Below are 21,341 nucleotides of genomic sequence, written 5' to 3' on the forward strand. Positions count from 1 at the left end.
AGTAGTGGTACTGAGAGGTTCCAGTATTATCATTCACTCACTTAGTAGTGGTACTGAGAGGTTCCAGTATTATCATTCACTCAGTAGTGGTACTGAGAGGTTCCAGTATTATCATTCACTCAGTAGTGGTACTGAGAGGTTCCAGTATTATCATTCACTTAGTAGTGGTACTGAGAGGTTCCAGTATTATCATTCACTCAGTAGTGGTACTGAGAGGTTCCAGTATTATCATTCACTTAGTAGTGGTACTGAGAGGTTCCAGTATTATCATTCACTCAGTAGTGGTACTGAGAGGTTCCAGTATTATCATTCACTCACTTAGTAGTGGTACTGAGAGGTTCCAGTATTATCATTCACTCAGTAGTGGTACTGAGAGGTTCCAGTATTATCATTCACTCAGTAGTGGTACTGAGAGGTTCCAGTATTATCATTCACTTAGTAGTGGTACTGAGAGGTTCCAGTATTATCATTCACTTAGTAGTGGTACTGAGAGGTTCCAGTATTATCATTCACTTAGTAGTGGTACTGAGAGGTTCCAGTATTATCACTCACTCAGTAGTGGTACTGAGAGGTTCCAGTATTATCACTCACTTAGTAGTGGTACTGAGAGGTTCCAGTATTATCATTCACTTAGTAGTGGTACTGAGAGGTTCCAGTATTATCATTCACTTAGTAGTGGTACTGAGAGGTTCCAGTATTATCATTCACTTAGTAGTGGTACTGAGAGGTTCCAGTATTATCACTCACTCAGTAGTGGTACTGAGAGGTTCCAGTATTATCACTCACTTAGTAGTGGTACTGAGAGGTTCCAGTATTATCATTCACTTAGTAGTGGTACTGAGAGGTTCCAGTATTATCATTCACTCACTTAGTAGTGGTACTGAGAGGTTCCAGTATTATCATTCACTTAGAAGTGGTACTGAGAGGTTCCAGTATTATCACTCACTCAGTAGTGGTACTGAGAGGTTCCAGTATTATCACTCACTCAGTAGTGGTACTGAGAGGTTCCAGTATTATCACTCACTCAGTAGTGGTACTGAGAGGTTCCAGTATTATCATCACTCAGTAGTGGTACTGAGAGGTTCCAGTATTATCATTCACTTAGAAGTGGTACTGAGAGGTTCCAGTATTATCACTCACTCAGTAGTGGTACTGAGAGGTTCCAGTATTATCACTCACTTAGAAGTGGTACTGAGAGGTTCCAGTATTATCACTCACTCAGTAGTGGTACTGAGAGGTTCCAGTATTATCACTCACTCAGTAGTGGTACTGAGAGGTTCCAGTATTATCACTCACTCAGTAGTGGTACTGAGAGGTTCCAGTATTATCATTCACTAAGTAGTGGTACTGAGAGGTTCCAGTATTATCACTCACTCAGTAGTGGTACTGAGAGGTTCCAGTATTATCACTCACTCAGTAGTGGTACTGAGAGGTTCCAGTATTATCATTCACTTAGTAGTGGTACTGAGAGGTTCCAGTATTATCATTCACTCACTTAGTAGTGGTACTGAGAGGTTCCAGTATTATCACTCACTTAGTAGTGGTACTGAGAGGTTCCAGTATTATCATTCACTTAGAAGTGGTACTGAGAGGTTCCAGTATTATCACTCACTCAGTAGTGGTACTGAGAGGTTCCAGTATTATCATTCACTCACTTAGTAGTGGTACTGAGAGGTTCCAGTATTATCACTCACTCAGTAGTGGTACTGAGAGGTTCCAGTATTATCATTCACTCACTTAGTAGTGGTACTGAGAGGTTCCAGTATTATCATTCACTTAGTAGTGGTACTGAGAGGTTCCAGTATTATCATTCACTTAGTAGTGGTACTGAGACGTTCCAGTATTATCATTCACTTAGAAGTGGTACTGAGAGGTTCCAGTATTATCATTCACTTAGTAGTGGTACTGAGAGGTTCCAGTATTATCATTCACTCAGTAGTGGTACTGAGAGGTTCCAGTATTATCATTCACTCACTTAGTAGTGGTACTGAGAGGTTCCAGTATTATCATTCACTCACTTAGTAGTGGTACTGAGAGGTTCCAGTATTATCATTCACTCAGTAGTGGTACTGAGAGGTTCCAGTATTATCATTCACTCAGTAGTGGTACTGAGAGGTTCCAGTATTATCATTCACTTAGTAGTGGTACTGAGAGGTTCCAGTATTATCATTCACTCAGTAGTGGTACTGAGAGGTTCCAGTATTATCATTCACTTAGTAGTGGTACTGAGAGGTTCCAGTATTATCGTTCACTCAGTAGTGGTACTGAGAGGTTCCAGTATTATCATTCACTCACTTAGTAGTGGTACTGAGAGGTTCCAGTATTATCATTCACTTAGTAGTGGTACTGAGAGGTTCCAGTATTATCATTCACTTAGTAGTGGTACTGAGAGGTTCCAGTATTATCATTCACTTAGTAGTGGTACTGAGAGGTTCCAGTATTATCACTCACTCAGTAGTGGTACTGAGAGGTTCCAGTATTATCACTCACTTAGTAGTGGTACTGAGAGGTTCCAGTATTATCATTCACTTAGTAGTGGTACTGAGAGGTTCCAGTATTATCATTCACTTAGTAGTGGTACTGAGAGGTTCCAGTATTATCATTCACTTAGTAGTGGTACTGAGAGGTTCCAGTATTATCACTCACTCAGTAGTGGTACTGAGAGGTTCCAGTATTATCACTCACTTAGTAGTGGTACTGAGAGGTTCCAGTATTATCATTCACTTAGTAGTGGTACTGAGAGGTTCCAGTATTATCATTCACTCACTTAGTAGTGGTACTGAGAGGTTCCAGTATTATCATTCACTTAGAAGTGGTACTGAGAGGTTCCAGTATTATCACTCACTCAGTAGTGGTACTGAGAGGTTCCAGTATTATCACTCACTCAGTAGTGGTACTGAGAGGTTCCAGTATTATCATTCACTTAGAAGTGGTACTGAGAGGTTCCAGTATTATCACTCACTCAGTAGTGGTACTGAGAGGTTCCAGTATTATCATTCACTTAGAAGTGGTACTGAGAGGTTCCAGTATTATCACTCACTCAGTAGTGGTACTGAGAGGTTCCAGTATTATCACTCACTTAGAAGTGGTACTGAGAGGTTCCAGTATTATCACTCACTCAGTAGTGGTACTGAGAGGTTCCAGTATTATCACTCACTCAGTAGTGGTACTGAGAGGTTCCAGTATTATCACTCACTCAGTAGTGGTACTGAGAGGTTCCAGTATTATCATTCACTTAGAAGTGGTACTGAGAGGTTCCAGTATTATCACTCACTCAGTAGTGGTACTGAGAGGTTCCAGTATTATCACTCACTCAGTAGTGGTACTGAGAGGTTCCAGTATTATCATTCACTTAGTAGTGGTACTGAGAGGTTCCAGTATTATCATTCACTCACTTAGTAGTGGTACTGAGAGGTTCCAGTATTATCACTCACTTAGTAGTGGTACTGAGAGGTTCCAGTATTATCATTCACTTAGAAGTGGTACTGAGAGGTTCCAGTATTATCACTCACTCAGTAGTGGTACTGAGAGGTTCCAGTATTATCATTCACTCACTTAGTAGTGGTACTGAGAGGTTCCAGTATTATCACTCACTCAGTAGTGGTACTGAGAGGTTCCAGTATTATCATTCACTCACTTAGTAGTGGTACTGAGAGGTTCCAGTATTATCATTCACTTAGTAGTGGTACTGAGAGGTTCCAGTATTATCACTCACTCAGTAGTGGTACTGAGAGGTTCCAGTATTATCACTCACTCACTTAGTAGTGGTACTGAGAGGTTCCAGTATTATCATTCACTTAGTAGTGGTACTGAGAGGTTCCAGTATTATCATTCACTTAGTAGTGGTACTGAGAGGTTCCAGTATTATCATTCACTTAGTAGTGGTACTGAGAGGTTCCAGTATTATCATTCACTTAGTAGTGGTACTGAGAGGTTCCAGTATTATCATTCACTTAGTAGTGGTACTGAGAGGTTCCAGTATTATCATTCACTTAGTAGTGGTACTGAGAGGTTCCAGTATTATCATTCACTTAGTAGTGGTACTGAGAGGTTCCAGTATTATCATTCACTTAGTAGTGGTACTGAGAGGTTCCAGTATTATCATTCACTTAGTAGTGGTACTGAGAGGTTCCAGTATTATCATTCACTTAGTAGTGGTACTGAGAGGTTCCAGTATTATCATTCACTCACTTAGTAGTGGTACTGAGAGGTTCCAGTATTATCATTCACTCACTTAGTAGTGGTACTGAGAGGTTCCAGTATTATCATTCACTTAGTAGTGGTACTGAGAGGTTCCAGTATTATCATTCACTCACTTAGTAGTGGTACTGAGAGGTTCCAGTATTATCATTCACTTAGTAGTGGTACTGAGAGGTTCCAGTATTATCATTCACTCAGTAGTGGTACTGAGAGGTTCCAGTATTATCATTCACTTAGAAGTGGTACTGAGAGGTTCCAGTATTATCACTCACTCAGTAGTGGTACTGAGAGGTTCCAATATTATCATTCACTCACTTAGTAGTGGTACTGAGAGGTTCCAGTATTATCATTCACTTAGTAGTGGTACTGAGAGGTTCCAGTATTATCACTCACTCAGTAGTGGTACTGAGAGGTTCCAGTATTATCATTCACTCACTTAGTAGTGGTACTGAGAGGTTCCAGTATTATCATTCACTTAGTAGTGGTACTGAGAGGTTCCAGTATTATCATTCACTCACTTAGTAGTGGTACTGAGAGGTTCCAGTATTATCATTCACTTAGAAGTGGTACTGAGAGGTTCCAGTATTATCATTCACTTAGTAGTGGTACTGAGAGGTTCCAGTATTATCATTCACTTAGAAGTGGTACTGAGAGGTTCCAGTATTATCATTCACTTAGAAGTGGTACTGAGAGGTTCCAGTATTATCATTCACTCACTTAGAAGTGGTACTGAGAGGTTCCAGTATTATCATTCAATTAGTAGTGGTACTGAGAGGTTCCAGTATTATCATTCACTTAGAAGTGGTACTGAGAGGTTCCAGGATTATCAGTCACTTCGAAGTGGTACTGAGAGGTTCCAGTATTATCATTCTCTTAGAAGTGGTACTGAGAGGTTCCAGTATTATCATTCACTTAGAAGTGGTACTGAGAGGTTCCAGTATTATCATTCACTCAGTAGTGGTACTGAGAGGTTCCAGTATTATCATTCACTTAGTAGTGGTACTGAGAGGTTCCAGTATTATCATTCACTCAGTAGTGGTACTGAGAGGTTCCAGTATTATCATTCACTCAGTAGTGGTACTGAGAGGTTCCAGTATTATCATTCACTTAGTGGTACTGAGAGGTTCCAGTATTATCATTCACTTAGTAGTGGTACTGAGAGGTTCCAGTATTATCATTCACTTAGTAGTGGTACTGAGAGGTTCCAGTATTATCATTCACTTAGTAGTGGTACTGAGAGGTTCCAGTATTATCACTCACTCAGTAGTGGTACTGAGAGGTTCCAGTATTATCATTCACTTAGTAGTGGTACTGAGAGGTTCCAGTATTATCATTCTCACTCACTGAGAGGTTCCAGTATTATCATTCACTTAGTAGTGGTACTGAGAGGTTCCAGTATTATCATTCACTTAGTAGTGGTACTGAGAGGTTCCAGTATTATCATTCACTTAGTAGTGGTACTGAGAGGTTCCAGTATTATCACTCACTCAGTAGTGGTACTGAGAGGTTCCAGTATTATCATTCACTTAGTAGTGGTACTGAGAGGTTCCAGTATTATCATTCACTTAGTAGTGGTACTGAGAGGTTCCAGTATTATCACTCACTTAGTAGTGGTACTGAGAGGTTCCAGTATTATCACTCACTTAGTAGTGGTACTGAGAGGTTCCAGTATTATCACTCACTCACTTAGTAGTGGTACTGAGAGGTTCCAGTATTATCACTCACTCACTTAGTAGTGGTACTGAGAGGTTCCAGTATTATCATTCACTCAGTAGTGGTACTGAGAGGTTCCAGTATTATCATTCACTTAGTAGTGGTACTGAGAGGTTCCAGTATTATCATTCACTTAGTAGTGGTACTGAGAGGTTCCAGTATTATCATTCACTTAGTAGTGGTACTGAGAGGTTCCAGTATTATCATTCACTTAGTAGTGGTACTGAGAGGTTCCAGTATTATCATTCACTTAGTAGTGGTACTGAGAGGTTCCAGTATTATCATTCACTTAGTAGTGGTACTGAGAGGTTCCAGTATTATCATTCACTTAGTAGTGGTACTGAGAGGTTCCAGTATTATCATTCACTTAGTAGTGGTACTGAGAGGTTCCAGTATTATCATTCACTTAGTAGTGGTACTGAGAGGTTCCAGTATTATCATTCACTTAGTAGTATTATCATTCACTTAGTAGTACTGAGAGGTTCCAGTATTATCATTCACTCACTTAGTAGTGGTACTGAGAGGTTCCAGTATTATCATTCACTTAGTAGTGGTACTGAGAGGTTCCAGTATTATCATTCACTCACTTAGTAGTGGTACTGAGAGGTTCCAGTATTATCATTCACTTAGTAGTGGTACTGAGAGGTTCCAGTATTATCATTCACTCAGTAGTGGTACTGAGAGGTTCCAGTATTATCATTCACTTAGTAGTGGTACTGAGAGGTTCCAGTATTATCATTCACTCAGTAGTGGTACTGAGAGGTTCCAGTATTATCATTCACTTAGAAGTGGTACTGAGAGGTTCCAGTATTATCATTCACTCACTTAGTAGTGGTACTGAGAGGTTCCAGTATTATCATTCACTTAGTAGTTGTACTGAGAGGTTGCAGTATTATCATTCACTCTGAGAGGTTCCAGTATTATCATTCACTCACTTAGTAGTGGTACTGAGAGGTTCCAGTATTATCATTCACTTAGTAGTGGTACTGAGAGGTTCCAGTATTATCACTCACTCAGTAGTGGTACTGAGAGGTTCCAGTATTATCATTCACTCACTTAGTAGTGGTACTGAGAGGTTCCAGTATTATCATTCACTTAGAAGTGGTACTGAGAGGTTCCAGTATTATCATTCACTCAGTAGTGGTACTGAGAGGTTCCAGTATTATCAGTCACTCACTTAGTAGTGGTACTGAGAGGTTCCAGTATTATCATTCACTTAGTAGTGGTACTGAGAGGTTCTATTATCATTCACTCACTTAGTAGTGGTACTGAGAGGTTCCAGTATTATCATTCACTTAGAAGTGGTACTGAGAGGTTCCAGTATTATCATTCACTTAGTAGTGGTACTGAGAGGTTCCAGTATTATCATTCACTTAGAAGTGGTACTGAGAGGTTCCAGTATTATCATTCACTTAGTAGTGGTACTGAGAGGTTCCAGTATTATCACTCACTTAGTGTGGTACTGAGAGGTTCCAGTATTATCATTCACTTAGAAGTGGTACTGAGAGGTTCCAGTATTATCATTCACTCAGTGTGGTACTGAGAGGTTCCAGTATTATCATTCACTTAGTAGTGGTACTGAGAGGTTCCAGTATTATCATTCACTTAGAAGTGGTACTGAGAGGTTCCAGTATTATCATTCACTGAGAGGTTCCAGTATTATCACTCACTCAGTAGTGGTACTGAGAGGTTCCAGTATTATCATTCACTTAGAAGTGGTACTGAGAGGTTCCAGTATTATCATTCACTCAGTAGTGGTACTGAGAGGTTCCAGTATTATCATTCACTAAGTAGTGGTACTGAGATGTTCCAGTATTATCATTCACTTAGTCGTGGTACTGAGAGGTTCCAGTATTATCATTCACTCACTTAGTAGTGGTACTGAGAGGTTCCAGTATTATCATCACTTAGTAGTGGTACTGAGAGGTTCCAGTATTATCAGTAGTGGTACTGAGAGGTTCCAGTATTATCATTCACTTAGTAGTGGTACTGAGAGGTTCCAGTATTATCATTCACTGAGTAGTGGTACTGAGAGGTTCCAGTATTATCACTCACTCAGTAGTGGTACTGAGAGGTTCCAGTATTATCACTCACTCAGTAGTGGTACTGAGAGGTTCCAGTATTATCATTCACTTAGTAGTGGTACTGAGAGGTTCCAGTATTATCATTCACTTAGTAGTGGTACTGAGAGGTTCCAGTATTATCATTCACTTAGTAGTGGTACTGAGAGGTTCCAGTATTATCATTCACTTAGTAGTGGTACTGAGAGGTTCCAGTATTATCATTCACTTAGTAGTGGTACTGAGAGGTTCCAGTATTATCATTCACTTAGTAGTGGTACTGAGAGGTTCCAGTATTATCATTCACTTAATAGTGGTACTGAGAGGTTCCAGTATTATCACTTCACTTAGTAGTGGTACTGAGAGGTTCCAGTATTATCATTCACTTAGTAGTGGTACTGAGAGGTTCCAGTATTATCATTCACTTAGTAGTGGTACTGAGAGGTTCCAGTATTATCATTCACTCACTTAGTAGTGGTACTGAGAGGTTCCAGTATTATCATTCACTTAGTAGTGGTACTGAGAGGTTCCAGTATTATCATCACTCACTTAGTAGTGGTACTGAGAGGTTCCAGTATTATCATTCACTCACTTAGTAGTGGTACTGAGAGGTTCCAGTATTATCATTCACTCAGTAGTGGTACTGAGAGGTTCCAGTATTATCATTCACTCAGTAGTTGTACTGAGAGGTTCCAGTATTATCATTCACTTAGTAGTGGTACTGAGAGGTTCCAGTATTATCATTCACTTAGTAGTGGTACTGAGAGGTTCCAGTATTATCATTCACTTAGTAGTGGTACTGAGAGGTTCCAGTATTATCATTCACTCAGTAGTGGTACTGAGAGGTTCCAGTATTATCATTCACTCAGTAGTGGTACTGAGAGGTTCCAGTATTATCATTCACTTAGTAGTGGTACTGAGAGGTTCCAGTATTATCATTCACTTAGTAGTGGTACTGAGAGGTTCCAGTATTATCATTCACTTAGAAGTGGTACTGAGAGGTTCCAGTATTATCATTCACTTAGTAGTGGTACTGAGAGGTTCCAGTATTATCATTCACTTAGTAGTGGTACTGAGAGGTTCCAGTATTATCATTCACTTAGAAGTGGTACTGAGAGGTTCCAGTATTATCATTCACTCACTTAGTAGTGGTACTGAGAGGTTCCAGTATTATCATTCACTTAGTAGTGGTACTGAGAGGTTCCAGTATTATCATTCACTCAGTAGTGGTACTGAGAGGTTCCAGTATTATCATTCACTTAGTAGTGGTACTGAGAGGTTCCAGTATTATCATTCACTTAGTAGTGGTACTGAGAGGTTCCAGTATTATCATTCACTTAGTAGTGGTACTGAGAGGTTCCAGTATTATCATTCACTCAGTAGTGGTACTGAGAGGTTCCAGTATTATCATTCACTTAGTAGTGGTACTGAGAGGTTCCAGTATTATCATTCACTCACTTAGTAGTTGTACTGAGAGGTTCCAGTATTATCATTCACTCACTTAGTAGTGGTACTGAGAGGTTCCAGTATTATCACTCACTCAGTAGTGGTACTGAGAGGTTCCAGTATTATCATTCACTTAGTAGTGGTACTGAGAGGTTCCAGTATTATCATTCACTTAGTAGTGGTACTGAGAGGTTCCAGTATTATCATTCACTTAGTAGTGGTACTGAGAGGTTCCAGTATTATCATTCACTTAGTAGTGGTACTGAGAGGTTCCAGTATTATCATTCACTTAGTAGTGGTACTGAGAGGTTCCAGTATTATCATTCACTTAGTAGTGGTACTGAGAGGTTCCAGTATTATCATTCACTTAGTAGTGGTACTGAGAGGTTCCAGTATTATCATTCACTTAGTAGTGGTACTGAGAGGTTCCAGTATTATCATTCACTTAGTAGTGGTACTGAGAGGTTCCAGTATTATCATTCACTTAGTAGTGGTACTGAGAGGTTCCAGTATTATCATTCACTTAGTAGTGGTACTGAGAGGTTCCAGTATTATCATTCACTTAGTAGTGGTACTGAGAGGTTCCAGTATTATCATTCACTTAGTAGTGGTACTGAGAGGTTCCAGTATTATCATTCACTCAGTAGTGGTACTGAGAGGTTCCAGTATTATCACTCACTTAGTAGTGGTACTGAGAGGTTCCAGTATTATCATTCACTTAGTAGTGGTACTGAGAGGTTCCAGTATTATCACTCACTCACTTAGTAGTGGTACTGAGAGGTTCCAGTATTATCATTCACTTAGTAGTGGTACTGAGAGGTTCCAGTATTATCATTCACTTAGTAGTGGTACTGAGAGGTTCCAGTATTATCATTCACTTAGTAGTGGTACTGAGAGGTTCCAGTATTATCATTCACTTAGTAGTGGTACTGAGAGGTTCCAGTATTATCATTCACTTAGTAGTGGTACTGAGAGGTTCCAGTATTATCATTCACTTAGTAGTGGTACTGAGAGGTTCCAGTATTATCATTCACTTAGTAGTGGTACTGAGAGGTTCCAGTATTATCATTCACTTAGTAGTGGTACTGAGAGGTTCCAGTATTATCATTCACTTAGTAGTGGTACTGAGAGGTTCCAGTATTATCATTCACTCACTTAGTAGTGGTACTGAGAGGTTCCAGTATTATCATTCACTCACTTAGTAGTGGTACTGAGAGGTTCCAGTATTATCATTCACTTAGTAGTGGTACTGAGAGGTTCCAGTATTATCATTCACTCACTCTGAGAGGTTCCAGTATTATCATTCACTTAGTAGTGGTACTGAGAGGTTCCAGTATTATCATTCACTCACTTAGTAGTGGTACTGAGAGGTTCCAGTATTATCATTCACTTAGAAGTGGTACTGAGAGGTTCCAGTATTATCATTCACTTAGTAGTGGTACTGAGAGGTTCCAGTATTATCATTCACTCAGTAGTGGTACTGAGAGGTTCCAGTATTATCAATCTCTTATTATCAGAAGTGGTACTGAGAGGTTCCAGTATTATCACTCACTTAGTAGTGGTACTGAGAGGTTCCAGTATTATCACTCACTCACTTAGTAGTGGTACTGAGAGGTTCCAGTATTATCACTCACTCAGTAGTGGTACTGAGAGGTTCCAGTATTATCACTCACTCAGTAGTGGTACTGAGAGGTTCCAGTATTATCACTCACTTAGTAGTGGTACTGAGAGGTTCCAGTATTATCATTCACTTAGAAGTGGTACTGAGAGGTTCCAGTATTATCACTCACTCAGTAGTGGTACTGAGAGGTTCCAGTATTATCACTCACTCAGTAGTGGTACTGAGAGGTTCCAGTATTATCATTCACTTAGTAGTGGTACTGAGAGGTTCCAGTATTATCATTCACTCACTTAGTAGTGGTACTGAGAGGTTCCAGTATTATCACTCACTTAGTAGTGGTACTGAGAGGTTCCAGTATTATCATTCACTTAGAAGTGGTACTGAGAGGTTCCAGTATTATCACTCACTCAGTAGTGGTACTGAGAGGTTCCAGTATTATCATTCACTCACTTAGTAGTGGTACTGAGAGGTTCCAGTATTATCACTCACTTAGTAGTGGTACTGAGAGGTTCCAGTATTATCATTCACTCACTTAGTAGTGGTACTGAGAGGTTCCAGTATTATCATTCACTTAGGAGTGGTACTGAGAGGTTCCAGTATTATCACAGTAGTTATGAGAGGTTCAGTATTATCATTCACTTAGTAGTGGTACTGAGAGTTTCCAGTATTATCACTCACTCAGTAGTGGTACTGAGAGGTTCCAGTATTATCACTCACTCACTTAGTAGTGGTACTGAGAGGTTCCAGTATTATCATTCACTTAGTAGTGGTACTGAGAGGTTCCAGTATTATCATTCACTTAGTAGTGGTACTGAGAGGTTCCAGTATTATCATTCACTTAGTAGTGGTACTGAGAGGTTCCAGTATTATCATTCACTTAGTAGTGGTACTGAGAGGTTCCAGTATTATCATTCACTTAGTAGTGGTACTGAGAGGTTCCAGTATTATCATTCACTTAGTAGTGGTACTGAGAGGTTCCAGTATTATCATTCACTTAGTAGTGGTACTGAGAGGTTCCAGTATTATCATTCACTTAGTAGTGGTACTGAGAGGTTCCAGTATTATCATTCACTTAGTAGTGGTACTGAGAGGTTCCAGTATTATCATTCACTTAGTAGTGGTACTGAGAGGTTCCAGTATTATCATTCACTCACTTAGTAGTGGTACTGAGAGGTTCCATTATTATCATTCACTCACTTAGTAGTGGTACTGAGAGGTTCCAGTATTATCATTCACTTAGTAGTGGTACTGAGAGGTTCCAGTATTATCATTCACTCACTTAGTAGTGGTACTGAGAGGTTCCAGTATTATCATTCACTTAGTAGTGGTACTGAGAGGTTCCAGTATTATCATTCACTCAGTAGTGGTACTGAGAGGTTCCAGTATTATCATTCACTTAGAAGTGGTACTGAGAGGTTCCAGTATTATCACTCACTCAGTAGTGGTACTGAGAGGTTCCAGTATTATCATTCACTCACTTAGTAGTGGTACTGAGAGGTTCCAGTATTATCATTCACTTAGTAGTGGTACTGAGAGGTTCCAGTATTATCACTCACTCAGTAGTGGTACTGAGAGGTTCCAGTATTATCATTCACTCACTTAGTAGTGGTACTGAGAGGTTCCAGTATTATCATTCACTTAGTAGTGGTACTGAGAGGTTCCAGTATTATCATTCACTCACTTAGTAGTGGTACTGAGAGGTTCCAGTATTATCATTCACTTAGAAGTGGTACTGAGAGGTTCCAGTATTATCACTCACTTAGTAGTGGTACTGAGAGGTTCCAGTATTATCATTCACTCACTTAGTAGTGGTACTGAGAGGTTCCAGTATTATCATTCACTTAGAAGTGGTACTGAGAGGTTCCAGTATTATCATTCACTCACTTAGTAGTGGTACTGAGAGGTTCCAGTATTATCATTCACTTACTTAGTAGTGGTACTGAGAGGTTCCAGTATTATCATTCACTCACTTAGTAGTGGTACTGAGAGGTTCCAGTATTATCATTCACTTACTTAGTAGTGGTACTGAGAGGTTCCAGTATTATCATTCACTTACTTAGTAGTGGTACTGAGAGGTTCCAGTATTATCATTCACTTAGAAGTGGTACTGAGAGGTTCCAGTATTATCATTCACTCACTTAGTAGGGGTACTGAGAGGTTCCAGTATTATCACTCACTTAGTAGTGGTACTGAGAGGTTCCAGTATTATCATTCACTCACTTAGTAGTGGTACTGAGAGGTTCCAGTATTATCATTCACTCACTTAGTAGTGGTACTGAGAGGTTCCAGTATTATCACTCACTCAGTAGTGGTACTGAGAGGTTCCAGTATTATCACTCACTTAGTAGTGGTACTGAGAGGTTCCAGTATTATCATTCACTTAGTAGTGGTACTGAGAGGTTCCAGTATTATCATTCACTTAGTAGTGGTACTGAGAGGTTCCAGTATTATCATTCACTTAGTAGTGGTACTGAGAGGTTCCAGTATTATCACTCACTCACTTAGTAGTGGTACTGAGAGGTTCCAGTATTATCATTCACTTAGTAGTGGTACTGAGAGGTTCCAGTATTATCATTCACTTAGTAGTGGTACTGAGAGGTTCCAGTATTATCATTCACTTAGTAGTGGTACTGAGAGGTTCCAGTATTATCATTCACTTAGTAGTGGTACTGAGAGGTTCCAGTATTATCATTCACTTAGTAGTGGTACTGAGAGGTTCCAGTATTATCATTCACTTAGTAGTGGTACTGAGAGGTTCCAGTATTATCACTCACTCACTTAGTAGTGGTACTGAGAGGTTCCAGTATTATCATTCACTTAGTAGTGGTACTGAGAGGTTCCAGTATTATCATTCACTTAGTAGTGGTACTGAGAGGTTCCAGTATTATCATTCACTTAGTAGTGGTACTGAGAGGTTCCAGTATTATCATTCACTTAGTAGTGGTACTGAGAGGTTCCAGTATTATCATTCACTTAGTAGTGGTACTGAGAGGTTCCAGTATTATCATTCACTTAGTAGTGGTACTGAGAGGTTCCAGTATTATCACTCACTCACTTAGTAGTGGTACTGAGAGGTTCCAGTATTATCATTCATTTAGTAGTGGTACTGAGAGGTTCCAGTATTATCATTCACTTAGTAGTGGTACTGAGAGGTTCCAGTATTATCATTCACTTAGTAGTGGTACTGAGAGGTTCCAGTATTATCATTCACTTAGTAGTGGTACTGAGAGGTTCCAGTATTATCATTCACTTAGTAGTGGTACTGAGAGGTTCCAGTATTATCATTCACTTAGTAGTGGTACTGAGAGGTTCCAGTATTATCATTCACTTAGTAGTGGTACTGAGAGGTTCCAGTATTATCATTCACTTAGTAGTGGTACTGAGAGGTTCCAGTATTATCATTCACTTAGTAGTGGTACTGAGAGGTTCCAGTATTATCATTCACTCACTTAGTAGTGGTACTGAGAGGTTCCAGTATTATCATTCACTCACTTAGTAGTGGTACTGAGAGGTTCCAGTATTATCATTCACTTAGTAGTGGTACTGAGAGGTTCCAGTATTATCATTCACTCACTTAGTAGTGGTACTGAGAGGTTCCAGTATTATCATTCACTTAGTAGTGGTACTGAGAGGTTCCAGTATTATCACTCACTTAGTAGTGGTACTGAGAGGTTCCAGTATTATCATTCACTTAGATGTGGTACTGAGAGGTTCCAGTATTATCATTCACTTAGTAGTGGTACTGAGAGGTTCCAGTATTTTCATTCACTCACTTAGTAGTGGTACTGAGAGGTTCCAGTATTATCATTCACTTAGAAGTGGTACTGAGAGGTTCCAGTATTATCATTCACTTAGAAGTGGTACTGAGAGGTTCTAGTATTATCATTCACTCACTTAGTAGTGGTACTGAGAGGTTCCAGTATTATCATTCACTTACTTAGTAGTGGTACTGAGAGGTTCCAGTATTATCATTCACTCACTTAGTAGTGGTACTGAGAGGTTCCAGTATTATCATTCACTCACTTAGTAGTGGTACTGAGAGGTTCCAGTATTATCATTCACTTAGTAGTGGTACTGAGAGGTTCCAGTATTATCACTCACTCAGTAGTGGTACTGAGAGGTTCCAGTATTATCATTCACTCACTTAGTAGTGGTACTGAGAGGTTCCAGTATTATCATTCACTCACTTAGTAGTGGTACTGAGAGGTTCCAGTATTATCACTCACTTAGTAGTGGTACTGAGAGGTTCCAGTATTATCATTCACTTAGTAGTGGTACTGAGAGGTTCCAGTATTATCATTCACTTAGTAGTGGTACTGATTATTATTATTATTATAATCAAAAAGAAGCGCTAAGCCACAAGGGCTATACAGCATTAGTAGTGGTACTGAGAGGTTCCAGTATTATCATTCACTTAGTAGTGGTACTGAGAGGTTCCAGTATTATCACTCACTTAGTAGTGGTACTGAGAGGTTCCAGTATTATCATTCACTTAGTAGTGGTACTGAGAGGTTCCAGTATTATCACTCACTTAGTAGTGGTACTGAGAGGTTCCAGTATTATCATTCACTCACTTAGTAGTGGTACTGAGAGGTTCCAGTATTATCATTCACTCACTTACAAATGCTGGACTAATAAATCAGTTTTTGTTGTTATAAATATCTTGTAGAAACAACAACAGGCTAAGATATATTAATACATTAAGTGCAGTAGACCCTCGAATTTCGTCATTACTTTTCTGTATGTAAAACTATAGTTATTCTCTATAACATGTATTTTTTTGTTAATATTTTTGGGTGTCTGGAATGGATTAATTGGATTTGCATTATTTCTTATGGGAAATATTAACAAAAAAGTATATTTTATAGAGAATAACTACAGTTTCACAGATAGAAAAGTGATGATGATATTCGAGGGTTGTTGGGTTGTCCTGGAGACATTGTGTAGGAACTGTGCAGACGCTGCTCCAGTGATCCCCTCAAGAAAGATTCCTTGATGCTGGTGAGGGGCTCTTGATTTAGGGAATTGGATCTGTTCTCCAGTTCCCTGAATTAAACTTGAATACCTTCCACATCCCCTCTCAGGCGCTGTATAATCTTACTGGTTTAGCGCTTCCCCCTTGATTATATTACTAATAATTCTCCAGTGATGTCATAATATATTCCTTTCTTCATGGGAAGCTGCTAGTTGCAAGAATAATATACAATAAGTTGAAGGTTGAACAGGACAACGTTGTAAAAATTGTGAACTATATGACTCACGAAATCGTAATGACACGATTGGAAACAAGCCATACCACGGGCGGGGATAGAACCCGCGATCAGAGAGTCAACACTCCAGACCGTCTCGTTAGCCGCTGGACCAGCTAGCCACAATAAGATTCGTCCAACCAGGTATATTTCTACACCAGTGGTGGCCTATGCTAACCTTCCTATGGTGTAGAAATATACCTAGTTGGATGAATCTTATTGTGGCTAGCTGGTCCAGTGGCTAACGCGACGGTCTGGAGTTTTGAGACACTCTGACCGCGGGTTCTATTCCCACCCGTGGTATGGTTTGTGAACTATATAAAATACAGGACGCAATATAAAGAAGTTGGGGCAAAGCATGTGAATCTTCTGTACACGGAGGCAAGATGGGTAGCAAGAGGCAAGTGTTGTCACGAGTTTATTAAGTCAAGGATGACTTACTTTTGTTTACCCTTGAGCAGTAAGAAAAATTTTCTATGTAGCTTGCAGATGACACTTGATCTACAAAACTGTTCTATTTAGTAGATATATTTGAACACTTAAATAAGGTAAATTCCAACATCCAGACAACACTAAAACTGTGTCATTTTCCAGAGACAAAATTAATGCTCTGAGAGATAAATCAACAATTTGGAGGAATAAAACATGGGGGAATAAAACAAGTGATTAATGAGAATCATGATGTACTCGCAGAAAAAAAATCGGTACTATTTCCCATTCGTATGTAAGGAAGCGAATGACTGGCTGAGAACCCCATTTACTGCATCAGGATCAAGCCCGTCGAAGGTCAGTCTCACAGAAGAAGAGGAATTAATTAAAATACGTAATGGTGCAGTCTGAAATTAAAGCATTAGGAGGCGCCTCTGGACGAATTCTTGATATAGATTAAGAATGAATATACTTAAGTTGGGAAGAAAAAACTGGTAATTCTCAGTGTTTCATATCTTACCTGTGTGAGCTGGGATTTTCAGTGCTTATGAACATACAGACTAACAAGAGGAAGATGCTATAATCGGTCGAGGAAGAAATGACGGTGTCTGCTGTCGAATATTCTACCAAATGTCATAAGGGTCTACCAATCACACCAAACCCAATTATCTCCCTAAAAATATTACAGAAGACCAGATAGTTTGTTTTGTTAATTTTAATGTGATTTATAATGCTTGTGTACTGCACGAACAGCCTTGTATATTTTATGTTTCCTATATGTTTTATGTGTGTTTTTATTATTATTATTAGTAGTAGTAGTAGTAGTAGTACTAGTAGCAGTAGTACAAAGACAAAGGTTTCTTGGGAAATGGTTCTAATAGAAAGCTGACTAGGGATGCCACAGAATAAGACATGTGGCTTGAGGCTGGTGCCGTCTCTTAAAAAAGGTTTAGAGTTTGGAAAGAAGCAAAACAGAAATTAAAAGACAGCAGACAAAGCAATACTTCCAAGGAGTTTCAAATTCTTTGTAGGAAGAGAGTTTCACAGTGTCAAGGTAATAACTTTGAAGGGAGAAGAGGTCTTAGCAAGACGTTACAGGGACCCACCTGAGGAATGATAGCTGTCAACGTATGATATCCTCACTCTGACTCGCAGGGTCAAGGTACTAACTCTGAAGGGAGAAGAGGTCCTAGCATGGCGTTAGAGGGACCCACCTGAGGAATGATAATTGTCAACGTATGATATCATTCTCACTCTGACTCGCAGGGTCAAGGTACTAACTCTGAAGGGAGAAGAGGTCCTAGCATGGCGTTAGAGGAACTCACCTGAGGAATGATAGTTGTCAACGTATGATATCATCCTCACTCTGACTCGCAGAGTCTTGAAGGCACTCAGTTGATGTGGTCCCAACGTCAGTCGACACTCTGCTTGTAGACTCCCGCCCGCTGAGGCGATCTGTCAAGTGGAACACTTAAATATAACAACCCAATAAATTAGTGGTTGTGTCGGAGAGTATTAAGTAATCTGTCGCCAGAGTATTAAGTAATCTGTTGAGTCAGTCAGACTGAAAATGGGAGGAAGGGAGATGAGAAAGGCAAAATTTTAGCACAGAATTAGGCACATAATTTTATCTCTAATTCCCTAAATAAAAGCGTTTTTACAAGCATCAAGGCATATTCACTGATAGGTAAATCCTTGACTTGCAAATGCAAGACTGTTACTTTGCGTCTCAGATCTCCTCACACAGTCAAGCTCATAATGTGTACAGAGATGAGAATGGATGTGTAGGTGAATGTAAGGAGGTCAGACAGGGATGCTTAAATCTGAGGACAGTAGCAGGTGAGAGGAACCAACCTGGATGGTGCCCTTACTCACTCTGGACGGGTGAGGAGAGACACCATCTGAATGAATGAGGGAGGGTACCAGTCTCTGAGTTAAGAGGCACCAATTTGGATGGGTGAGGGGCACCAATCTGGATGGGTGAGGGGCACCAATCTGGATGAGTGAGGGGCACCAATCTGGATGGGTGAGGGACACCAATCTGGATGGGTGAGGGGCAACAATCTGGATGGGTGAGGGGCAACAATCTGGATGGGTGAGGGGCACCAATCTGGATGGGTGAAGGGCACCAATCTGGATGGGTAATGGGGAGCATCACTCAAGGTTAGTCTTAGGACAATTATGTATGGAACACCGTAAAGTTTAATAGCAGCATTAACAACAAATAATTGCTGATCAATCACAAATCAAGCTGAATCAACCTTAAACAATTATTAATACCGAATATACTGTTATCAATAACATCATACATGATTCACGGTTTATCCGTCAGAGCCATGAAGAACAATTATAAATTCCAGCAATGCCAGAAGAGTAAAACTCACTTAATAATAAAGAGGAACTTAGCATACCTTTGGCTAATCTTTTTAACATATCACTACAAACTGGCATAGTGCCTGACAAGTGGAAAATGGCAAATGTAATACCTATTTACAAGGCAGGTGACAGGTCCTTGGCTTCGAACTATAGACCAATAAGCCTTACCTTCATAGTGGGAAAATTTATGGAATCAATATTTGCCGAAGCAATTCGTAGCCATCTTGACAAGCACAGATTGATTAATGATTCTCAACACGGTTTTACAAAGGGGCGTTCCTGTCTTACGAATTTGCTAACTTTTTTCACTAAGGTGTTTGAGGAGGTAGATCATGGTAATGAATATGATATTGTGTATATGGACTTCAGTAAGGCTTTCGATAGAGTTCCACACCAGAGGCTATTGAGGAAACTTAGGGCACACGGAATAGGAGAAATTTTTTCCTGGGTAGAGGCATGGCTGACAAATAGACAGCAGAGAGTTTGCATAAATGGGGAGAAATCAGAATGGGGGCACGTCACAAGTGGTGTTCCACATGGGTCAGTGTTGGGCCCGTTGTTGTTCACAATTTACTTAAACGACATAGATGAGGGAATAAATAGCGACATAAGCAAATTTGCTGATGACACCAAAATAGGCCGTCCAATTAATTCTAATGAGGACACTAGAACACTCCAGGATGATTTGAATAGACTGATGCAATGGTCGGAGAAGTGGCAGATACAGTTTAATATAGACAAATGCACAGTTCTAAATGTTGGACAGGAAAATAACCATGCGACATATAAACTAAATAATGTAGATCTTAAGATACTACTGATTGCGAAAAGGATTTAGGAGTTCTGGTTAGCAGTAATCTAAAACCAGGACAACAGTGCATTAGTGTTCGCAGAACACTAATGCAGAATTCGTGGCTTCATATCTAGAAGTATAAATAATAGAAGTCCTCAGGCTGTTCTTCAACTCTATATATCCTTGGTTAGGCCTCATTTAGACTATGCTGCTCAGTTCTGGTCACCGTATTACAGAATGGATATAAATGATCTGGAAAACGTACAGAGGAGGATGACAAAGATGATCCCAGGTATCAGAAATCTTCCCTATGAGGATAGACAGAGGGCCCTGAATTTGCACTCTCTCGAAAGGCGTAGAATTAGGGGGGATATGATCGAGGTGTATAAATGAAAAACAGGAATAAATAAAGGGGATGTAAATAGCGTGCTGAAAATTTCCAGCCAAGACAGGACTCGCAGCAATGGTTTCAAGTAGGAAAAATTCAGATTCAGGAAGGATATAGGAAAGCACTGGTATGGTAATAGAGTTGTGGATGAGTGGAACAAACTCCCGAGTACAGTTATTGAGGCTAAAACGTTGTGTAGTTTTTAAAATAGGTTAGATAAATACATGAGTGGGTGTGAGTTGGACCTGACTAGCTTGAGCTGCTGGGTCTGGTGCCGTGCTCCTTCCTTGAGTGGAGGTGACCAAACTGGGTGGGCCATTGGGCTAATCCGGGGGGGGGGGGAGCACATGGACCTGCTCCGCATGGGTCAGAAGGCCTGTTGCAGTGTTCCTTTTTTCTTATGATCTTATGTAATAATCTCAACACCAAAAACGCCTAAGAATAATCGTGAAGCTCTCCAGAAGAATTATTTTGATTAAAAAACATACACAAAGGCTTTGAGATCTATTGTTCAATGGATTTTTTTTACGCTGATTTGTTCCTTTAATTATTTTTGTGCAGTGTGAGAACCATTCCAGTTATTCAAGGACCGTGCCTTCCACTGCCTTTAAGGACGACTGTCTGATGCTCTTCTCCGCTCTCAGATCAGTTCAAAGAGGGACAAGGCGTCAAATTTGTTCACTCGATACAGGAACGAGGAAAAATCTGGCATTGCTTTCAGATTAACTGCAAAGATGTGATGCCAGAGACTGGGATCCAAGTTGTGATGGTGGTGGTGCTGGTGGTGTGGGATGTGTTGGTAGTGATGGTGGTGGTGCTGGTGGTGTGGGATGTGTTGGTAGTGATGGTGGTGGTGCTGGTGGTGTGGGATGTGTTGGTAGTGATGGTGGTGGTGCTGGTGGTGTGGGATGTGTTGGTAGTGATGGTGGTGGTGATGGTGGTGTGGGATGTGCTAGTAGTGATGGTGGTGGTGCTGGTGGTGTGGGATGTGTTGGTAGTGATGGTGGTGGTGATAGTGGTGTGGGATGTGCTTGTAGTGATGGTGGTAGTGATGGTGTGGGATGTG

The 21,341-nt window shown here is 40.1% G+C and overlaps 1 protein-coding gene across 1 annotated transcript in view; it reads right to left on the reverse strand.

Moving 5' to 3' along the window:
- The window catches only part of LOC138855378 (uncharacterized), a 319,217-nt gene that overhangs the window by 20,302 nt on the left and 277,574 nt on the right, over positions 1-21,341 (reverse strand). Inside the window, exon 4 of the mRNA XM_070104504.1 lies at positions 18,044-18,173. Within this exon, the coding sequence (XP_069960605.1) occupies positions 18,044-18,173 (130 nt within the window). The remainder of the gene's footprint in view (positions 1-18,043; positions 18,174-21,341) is intronic.

This window comes from Cherax quadricarinatus, chromosome 92, assembly GCF_038502225.1.
Source record: "Cherax quadricarinatus isolate ZL_2023a chromosome 92, ASM3850222v1, whole genome shotgun sequence".
Taxonomy (NCBI): domain Eukaryota; kingdom Metazoa; phylum Arthropoda; class Malacostraca; order Decapoda; family Parastacidae; genus Cherax; species Cherax quadricarinatus.